The sequence below is a fragment of the Octopus bimaculoides genome, chromosome 26 (genome assembly GCF_046866305.1).
Source record: "Octopus bimaculoides isolate indiv1 chromosome 26, ASM4686630v1, whole genome shotgun sequence".
NCBI classification, from domain to species: domain Eukaryota; kingdom Metazoa; phylum Mollusca; class Cephalopoda; order Octopoda; family Octopodidae; genus Octopus; species Octopus bimaculoides.
The window spans coordinates 19,720,466-19,730,465 of NC_142953.1; the positions used below are offsets into that span (position 1 = coordinate 19,720,466).

At 40.3% G+C, this 10,000-nt stretch overlaps 2 protein-coding genes across 6 annotated transcripts in view; one reads left to right on the plus strand and one right to left on the minus strand.

The window, feature by feature from the left end:
- LOC106878198 (uncharacterized) overlaps positions 1 to 10,000 on the plus strand; it is a 110,303-nt gene that overhangs the window by 42,415 nt on the left and 57,888 nt on the right. The gene's annotated exons all lie outside the window — the stretch shown is intronic.
- The window catches only part of LOC106874665 (uncharacterized), a 65,944-nt gene that overhangs the window by 39,222 nt on the left and 16,722 nt on the right, over positions 1 to 10,000 (minus strand). Inside the window, exons 2-3 of one of the 2 annotated variants that reach the window (XM_089342399.1) lie at positions 3,165 to 3,378; positions 1,932 to 2,125 (exon numbers count right to left, since the gene is read on the minus strand). The exons of the other annotated variant lie outside the window; for it this stretch is intronic. Coding sequence (XP_089198525.1) covers positions 1,932 to 2,125; positions 3,165 to 3,219 — 249 coding nt within the window. The 5' untranslated portion in view covers positions 3,220 to 3,378. The remainder of the gene's footprint in view (positions 1 to 1,931; positions 2,126 to 3,164; positions 3,379 to 10,000) is intronic. 2 annotated transcript variants of the gene reach the window in all.

Here is a 10,000-nt window from a genome sequence, read left to right on the forward strand (position 1 = left end):
AATAATATTACGTTTGTAATCTTAGTTTAACTTAAAACTTTGCTTAAATTGTATTTTAAATGAAAGATTCGTTAAGATAAGCTTTGCATTTAATATATCTGTTAATTTATATTCTAATAAACGTAAAGTTAATAATGTCACGTTTATAATTTTCGATTAGATAAGTATTACATTTATTTTTAATAATATTGTTTAACATTTTTCCATCTTGATATAATAAGTATTTTTATTTGTTATTTATTGTTGGTTGATATATGTACATTCATTTTATCATTATTATTGTTGTATTTTGACCTGAAGATTAGCTATATTTTTGAATAGAATTGATTTTCGATCGATTTAATCAATTTGATTATATTTTATTTTCTATTTGAAAATTTGTTCATGAAACACGTGTAGTCATTTTATTATATTATTTTATGATTATTACTTTGTATTTTATCAAAGTTCTTTTTAGTGTATTTACTTATTAAATTTTTCTATACGTGATTGTGGATTGCGGTGGGATATTGACATCTTGCTGGGATTCAGCCAAGGTGGAGGACTACACTACATGCAGCAGTAGCATGTTGTCGACAAACAGGTCTACAATCCTTCTGTCCCCCATAGACTGACAGACACCAGTGCCAGCACGCTTTCTTTGCACATGGCTGTGATGACTGGCTCCTGGCACTGCTGCCAGAAGATTGTCTGTGTTTCCCGCAGGAAGTTCTGGCCTTGATCCTCTCCTCAAATTGGATGGCATGCCCTGGGTACTTCTTCTTGACATACAATTTCAAATAGTAGAGGCTCACCACTTATCCCCTGATGATGGCCTCCTTGGGCTGGTACATGATGCACCGGAATTAAAGGATTTTGATGTTCCTATTATTCTTTGACATAAGGACAAAGTAGTCCACCATGTGGGGTCACGAATTGAGACTCCTGGCTCTCAACCTCAATGACCTCTGCCTCTCCCACAACTGTTGCAGACTCTTCAACAGGCCCTTCATCCTCAGGTCAAACAAAAACGTCTTCACCTCCCATAAGGATAATGTACACTGCTGCAACTAACAATGTAAGACTGTCTGTAATGTTACAAAATCATAAGTGAACAAAACTCAAAACTGTAGAATTACACAATACTGGTCAACTTGCTGCTGCTGTGTTGACCAATCACATCTTCTCCCAAGTAAAAGTAGTCAGCCAATAGCGTGCCTGACAGACTCTTTGAGACATGCCCACAACAGATAGGAACAAAGGTATGAATTTTGTTAGCTGACTTAAAGTTAGCATAACTAAATTTAGTGGAAGTTAACTGGTCCACTAACAGTTTCCAAGGTTAGCGACAATGCTAATCCAAATCCACTAAATGAAAAGTTAGCTTCGCTAATTAGTGGATTAGCAGAACCATGCTGTGTGTGTGTGTGTGTGTGTGTGTGTGTGTGTGTGTGCGTATATATATATATACATATATATATATATATATATATATATATATATATATATATATATATATATATATATATATATACACACATATATACACACACACATATATATATATATAAATATATATACAAATATAGGTAGATAGATAGATAGATAGACAGACAGACAGAAAGATAGATAGATATAGTTTTCTCTTCAGTTATATGTAGGATCAACAAAGAAGCACTCACTACAGTCAGAAATAAATGTCATTTAATATACACGAAATTTGAAAAAGTGTTCCTGATATTTTTATGCTGTAGAGATTCAATAATTTGGCAGATTTATATAACATGCTTAAAGAATTGCATGGAGATGCATGGCATGTTATAATAATCTTACAAAACATTGTATCTCTATGGTGTAAAATGATTTGCAGCTCTTAAAATTTTGTTCGTCATAAATGATGTGTGTGTGTGTGTGTGTGTGTGTGTGCCTGTGCGTATGTACTGTTTACTTACCTTATTGACTTTATCCTCATCAAATTCTACAAAACTTGGCTTTGTTGCATTGTCTAATTCAAATTCAGTCTTGAAACACTTTTGTTCCTTCTCACTTGTTATATTTACATATTTAACCTTGTCCAAAGAAATGCGAACAGAATTGTATTTCTCATGAAAGCAAAGTGTTACATTCCATATTGTGGCCTCAGTAACTAGAAAATGGTTTTAAAAAGTTAAAAAAACAAAGATTTATAAAATGTTTGGTAAGCATCAAAAAACTCTTATGATGTGAATAGTTATACTAGTATTGTAATTAAGTTCTCCCTTGATTATCACAGATTATAATTAGATAACAGTATTTCGTTATCAGGTAGAAATAAACCTAAGTTGCCATTGGCCAATAAAAATGACCAGGTAGCATCATCATAATCGTCGTCGTCGTCATCATTGTCATCATCATATATCATACATTTTTGCCGTATATTGATGAGACTAGAACGAAAGTCTTCCCAATTAAGTACGAGTCCTCCCATCGGATGAAGCCACAACATTACTTCATCCTAACTTTCTCATAGTGTTTTCTTGGCATTGCCCTTCCCCTACTGGATGGTCATTGGCCCACAGGAAACTCACCCATCCTTTGACAGGTCTTGATTTCAGTCCCACTGGCTCTCCAGATGCCCACCTCACAAGAGTAGTGAGCTATTCAAGTAGGGGAGCCAGTTTAGTTGCTGACCACCCAACCATGGAACAAGTGGTACTTGTCTACATGGTACCAGTACCAGCTCTCATCAGACTGTGGTGAGATCCATGACCTGAGTAACAGCATGTACCATGCTTTTTCTAATTGTTTCAGCTGCCTGTTTAATCCAGAGCAGACATGGGCACCCTCTGAGACCTCCTGCCTTTAATACTGTGTAACATCCAGGATGTGACAGCTAGAAGGAAAAAGGGCTGTACCAACACTAAACCCCAGTGTACTCAGCTGATAAAAGTCTTAGCATTAGGTTGGTACTTGTTTTCAGCCAAGTAGACCGGAGTGACATGAAATGAAGCACCTTGCTTAAGGAATATTTGAACTGGTTGGCTAGTTTAAATGGTAAAATGTTAAAATGTAGTTGGGTTGAGGTTATTGTTCAAGATACTAATACAGTTGAAACTGAATGGAAAACACAGGTGAGGGAAAGATAGTTCTTAATCATCCACACCCAACTACAATGATTGCTCAAATAAATAATAAAGAGAACTTACTTATTAACTGAGGGAATATTATGACTAAAATACTCCAATATGGAAGAAGCAACATGGTAGATGGAAGGAACTGGTTAGTCTTCAGAAATGGTGATTTTTTCCTTTTTCTTTTCTTCAAATATTTTGCAAGGCAAATAAAAATTCTGTATCAAATGTTCTGAGAGACGAATTTCGTTTAATCTCACTGCGTTCTTCTCTTCAACTGTTTAATACACTGGAAAGAAACAAAATATAAATAAACAAATAAACAGGATATTGTCTCTTGCCACTTTATATTTTCAACCAATGAATACTTTGGCTTTTATAATTCTTGCTATTTCAAATTCTTGCAATTATTGGGATGTGTTGATGACGAAATTAAAAGTTTAGGAAAATATTTAATACTTTTATTCTTTGTAATGTTTGAACAAGAACTTCCAATATATTAACTGGATTCTTGTACAGAATTCTTGAGACATGAAGAATTCATATCATCATCATCATCATCATCATCATCATTTAATGTCAGCTTTCCATGCTGGTTTGGGTTGGATGGTTTGATATGGATCTGGCTAGCAGGGAGCTTCCCAGATTCCAAATGTCTGTTGTGGCATGGTTTTAATTCTGACGTTGATCGCCTAAAAAATGTGCTAGGTGCTTTTCAATGTGCCACTGGCACAGTGCGTCTGTGCAGCACCGGAATGGGTGCTTTGAAGTGGCACTGGCACCTGAAAGGACAAGGCTGCATGTGTGGAAGACGGCAATTTTACTCAGCAAGTGACCACATCTCCTGGTCCCTTGTCGTTTCCTCAGTGAGGCTCAACATCCAAAGATTCTTTCTCACCACTTTGTTCCACATCTTCCTGGCTCTACCCCTTCCACAGATACCCTCCATGATTAGAGCTCTGCACTTCTTTAGGCAGCTGCCCTCATCCCTACACATCACATGACCAAACTGGCACAGTCTTCTCTCTTGCATGCAACATCTGATGCCTCTCATACGCAGTCTTTCCCTTAAATCCTGTACAATCTCTAGTGCATGCACACCGACAGCCTCCATCCAGTAGAGCATGCTAGGTTCATTTCTTTCAAATATCCCTAAGTCTCCTGCAGTCAAAGCCCCTATTTCACTGCCATGTAACATACCTGTTTGTATACCAGTCTTTCACTCTGAGGGAGAGTCCCTTAGACACACACACACAAAAACACACACACACACACAAATATATATATATATATATATATATATATATATATATATATATATATATATATATATATATATATATATATATAAATGTATATCCTTTATTTGTGTATTAAGTCTACCATTAGTTTCATGTTAAGGAATATCTCAACAATTATAAAGCCTATCACAAAAGACTTTGTTGTTTGTATTTCATTTTGGATTAAAGCACTTTTCATGTTTTAATCCAGATTGGAGGGGAAGACTCATGGTTTGATATGATAGGCTGTTGAGGTATTAACATGAAACCAATGGTAGCCTTAACATACAAGTAAACAGTTTTTATCCACCAATGCATTGTTGAGCACTCATTCTCACTGCTTGATATTTACATATAAATGTATATATATATATATATATATATATATATATATATATGGGAGAATATACAAATAATAACAACAGACGAGGACAGGTGGTGTAAATAACAAAAGTATATATTAGTATGTCGCTCGGGAATACGGAAAGTCTTTGATGTTTCGAGCTACGCTCTTCAACAGAAAGAATACGGAGACAAGGAGAAAAACACGGAGAAAAAAAAATTGAATAGTGTTCAGTCAACGGTCAATCATATATAATTGTTGGTAGAAACTGTATACGGTTCACTCAGAGAAAGCTATGGTCACATAAGACGTGCTGTGGTATCCCTTAAAGGTTCACAGAGAAAGTAGTTTCTGCATGTGGCATATGCACAGGTACATTAAACACTATGAACATACAGAAATAGGCTCTCTGAAATGTCCAGAAAGGATCATTTGAAGCAGCAGACAGTTTCTGTTACTTCGGCAACCAAGTAAGTGGTGGAAAAGGTAGTTTTGAAAGCATAGTTGCTAGAATAAGTAAGGAATGGGCAAAGTTCAGAGAACTGCTACCTCTGTTAATAACAAAGGACCTCTCCTTCAGGGTGAAAGGCAGACTGTATGATGCCTGTGTACGAACAGCTATGCTCCCTGGCAGTGAAACATGGGCTGTTACTACTGAGAACATGTGGAGGTTTGAAAGAAATGATGCCAGCAGGTTCTACTGGATGGGAAATATCAGTGTGTATGTATAACAGAGTTTAAGACATTTTGAGAGAAAAACTGGGTACACAAGCCATCCGATATAGAGAGAAGACTATGTTGGTATGGTCATGTGATGCCTATGGATGTGGACTGCTGCATCGAGAAGTGTTGGTCTCTACTTTTAGAAGGAATGTGTGGAAGAGGTAGACCCAAGAAGGCTTGAGATGAAGTGGTCAGAAAGGATCTTCAAACACTGGGCCTTACAGAGGAGATGACAAAGGCTCGATACATGTGGCACTTTGCTGTTCTCGAGAAAACACTTCAAGCTAAATAAAAATTGTGGCCATCCATGCATACAGGCATGTCCTCTACATTTCTCCCCCTGTCAAGAGAACCTAATCTTGAGGGGTCATGGGTGCTGGTGCCACGTAAAAGCACCCATGATGGTGCCACATAAAAGGTCCTATGCTGGTGGTACATAATAGCACATATGCCTGTGCCACAGATAATGCACCCAATGCATTCTGTAAGGTGGTTTGCTTTAGGAAGGGCATCCATCCAAAACAGATAAATGGGGTCTGAGCAGGAAAACAGGATAAATGACGATGGTGATGATGACACACACACACACACACACAAACACACACATATGAATATATATTTGTGTGTGTATGTGTGTCTCTCTCTCTCACTATATATATATATATGTATATATTTGACAGGAAGGACAACAAAAGAAAGAAAGAGACCTCGATATTATGCAAATAGAGGAATTTATCTGTAAAAATATGTGACACTTATTCAGTAGCCATGATAAAACTCCGAGTTTTCAATTGGCCGGATAACTGAAGAGATGTTGGCATGGGCTCCCACCCTGGCATCCGAAACTCGGAGTTTTATCATTGCTACTGAATAAGTGTCACATATTTTTACATATATATATATATATATATATATATATATATATATATATATAGTGTAGTATATTGCCACTTAAGTGTGGCTGACCCCTAGGGGTGGATGTTACTGTTGCTTTTAGCCCCAGGAGGACATCTCCTCCAGCTGGCTTATCGACACACTACTGTGTCCTGTTTGCCAAGGGAAGTTATCCCTCCCATCATGATCTGTAGCACGAACGGACCCGGGTTTCAGGGTTATTTGCCTTCGTCAGCGTCCGATAGCCACTGACGAAGGGAAATAACCCTGAAACCCGGGTCCGTTCGTGCTACAGATCATGATGGGAGGGATAACTTCCCTTGGCAAACAGGACACAGTAGTGTGTTGATAAGCCAGCTGGAGGAGATGTCCTCCTGGGGCTAAAAGCAACAGTAACATCCACCCCTAGGGGTCAGCCACACTTAAGTGGCAATATACTACACTTTATCGTGCAGTTACTGTTAATACTTCATTTAGAGAATTAACATTGCTTGTTTTCACCTTTTCGATATCAATGAAGAATTTCACTGGAAAAGTAGATATAAGATTGCCAAGATTTTATCTCTCTCATCAAAGATCAGTGGCTATCGGACGCTGACGAAGGGAAATAACCCTGAAACCCGGGTCCGTTCGTGCTACAGATCATGATGGGAGGGATAACTTCCCTTGGCAAACAGGACACAGTAGTGTGTCGATAAGCCAGCTGGAGGAGATGTCCTCCTGGGGCTAAAAGCAACAGTAACATCCACCCCTAGGGGTCAGCCACACTTAAGTGGCAATATACTACACTTTATCGTGCAGTTACTGTTAATACTTCATTTAGAGAATTAACATTGCTTACATATATATATATATATATATATATATATATATATATATATATATATATATGTATATTTATATATGTATATATTAATAGTTATTGCCACGTTTACACGGCAGTCCAGGAAAATAGGATGAATGCTGCCATCGCCTCTAGCTAGCTATGTGACACACAAACCTGTGTCCATTATAAACTTCGAACAGGGGAGGTCAGCAGCAGCAACGGAAAGCTGATGAGCTCTCCTGTTCGAAGGTTATAATGGACACAGATTCGTGTGTCACATAGCTAGCTAGAGGCCATCGCCTCTTGGAGCTAATCAACGCCAGCATTCGTCCTATTTTCCTGGACTGCCGTGTTAGCTTGGCGATAACTATTAATATCCAGTACCGCTGCCGTAGTCTCCTTTAGAGAGATTTAGAAATATTAATATTTTGAAAGCCACCGACCAGATTTGTGGGTGGTGTAAGGTCCCCTCCCAACCCAGAGTAACGTGGTGGTGGAACAAGGAGGTAGACAGGGCTATTAGACAAAAGAAACAAGCTTGGAAGGACTGGAAGAACGGTGGTAGCAGGGAATTGTACCAATGTGCCAGAAGGGAGGCTAGGCGACAGGTTTATTTAGCCAGAGGGGAAGCAGATAAGGAAAGATTTGCCAATGTTCTGCGCCGTGAGGACCAAAGACTCGAGGTATTTCGGGTTGCAAGACAGTGTAGGAGAGAGAATAGTGATGTTGTAGGAGAGAAATGTGTTCGCATGGATGATGGTACGCTTGCATTAAATGAGGATGCAAAGAAAGAGGTCTGGAGATGCCACTACGATAGATTGCTTAATAAAGAGAATGAATGGGAGAAAGAGAGCCTGCCTTATGTCGACCCAATAGAGGGACCAGCTATCCGAGTTGATAGTACCAGGGTAGATAAAGCAATTAAGAGTATGAAGACCGGGAAAGCCCCCGGCCCATCAGGAATCACTGCAGAGATGCTCAAAATATCTGGCAGTGTTGGCTATAGCCTAGTCACCCGTATTACGAACCAGGTGATACACGAAGGAGTCATACCCTATGACTGGTGTAGCAGCATCATAGTCAACTGCTACAAAGGTAAAGGGGACGCTTTAGATACAAATAATTACAGAGGCATCAAGCTGTTAGATCAGGTTATGAAAGTTACAGAGAGGGTCATAGCCCAACTAATTAGGGAGCGAATCAATTTAGATGAGATGCAGTTTGGGTTCGTGCCAGGTAAAAGCACTACTGATGCCTTATTTCTAGTGAGACAGTTGCAAGAGAAATACCTAGCCAAGGATAAACCTCTGTACCTGGCTTTCGTTGACATGGAGAAAGCCTTTGACAGGGTCCCCCGATCCCTTATCTGGTGGTCAATGAGGAAACTTGGGATAGAAGAATGGCTAGTGAGAGCTGTGCGAGCCATGTACAGAGATGCGGCCAGTAAGGTGAGGGTTGGAAATGAGTACAGCAATGAATTCCGGGTAGAGGTAGGGGTCCACCAAGGTTCCGTCCTCAGCCCCCTCTTATTTACCATAGTCCTCCAGGCAATCACAGAGGAGTTCAAGACAGGTTGCCCCTGGGAGCTCCTCTATGCTGATGACCTTGCCCTAATTGCGGAGTCACTATCAGAACTAGAGGAGAAGTTTCAGGTGTGGAAGCAAGGTCTAGAATTGAAGGGCCTTAGAGTCAACCTAGCTAAAACCAAAATCCTAATAAGTAGGAAGGTAGATAAAACACAAACCCCTTCAGGTAGATGGCCCTGCTCAGTATGTAGAAAAGGAGTAGGTAGTAACTCTATAAGATGTACCCGGTGCAAGCTATGGACACATAAGAGGTGCAGCAACATCAAAGGCAGGTTAACTAGCAAGTTAGTTTTTGTTTGTGGCAGATGTTCAGGTGCAATAAAGACTGCAAACAAACAGGAAACAACTTCTATCTCATTCCAGGGTGAAAAACTAGAGGTAGTCGATAGCTTCCGCTATCTGGGCGACCAAGTTAGTAGTGGGGGTGGGTGCGCTGAAAGTGTAGCTGCTAGAATAAGAATAGCCTGGGCAAAGTTTAGAGAGCTCTTACCCCTGCTGGCGACAAAGGGACTCTCACTCAGAGTGAAAGGCAGACTGTATGACGCATGCGTACGAACAACCATGCTACATGGCAGTGAAACATGGGCTGTAACTGCTGAGGACATACGTAAGCTCGCAAGGAATGAAGCCAGTATGCTCCGTTGGATGTGTAATGTCAATGTGAATACCCGTCAGAGTGTAAGTATCTTGAGAGAAAAGCTGAACATTAGAAGCATCAGTTGTGGCGTGCAAGAGAGACGATTGCGCTGGTATGGACATGTGGTGAGAATGGAGGAGGATAGCTGCGTGAAAAAGTGCCACACCCTAACAGTTGAGGGAACCCGTGGAAGAGGTAGGCCCAGGAAGACCTGGGCTGAGGTGGTGAGGCAAGACCTTCGTACATTGGGCCTCACCGAGGCGATGACTACGGACCGAGACCTTTGGAAATGGGCTGTGCGTGAGAAGACCCGGCAAGCCAAGTAAGATCGTTGCCAGTGCCCCTGGACTGGTTCTTGTGCGGGTGGCACATGAGATGCACCATTTTGAGCGTGGCTGTTGCCAGTACCGCCTGACTGGCTCCTGTAGGGTTTTCGAGCGAGATCGTTGCCAGTGCCCCTGGACTGGCTTGTGCGGGTGGCACATAAAAGACACCATTTCGAGCGTGGCCGTTTTCGTGCGGGTGACACGTAAAAGCACCCACTACACTCTCTGAGTGGTTGGCGTTAGGAAGGGCATCCAGCTGTAGAAACTCTGCCAAATCAGACTGGAGCCTGGTGTTG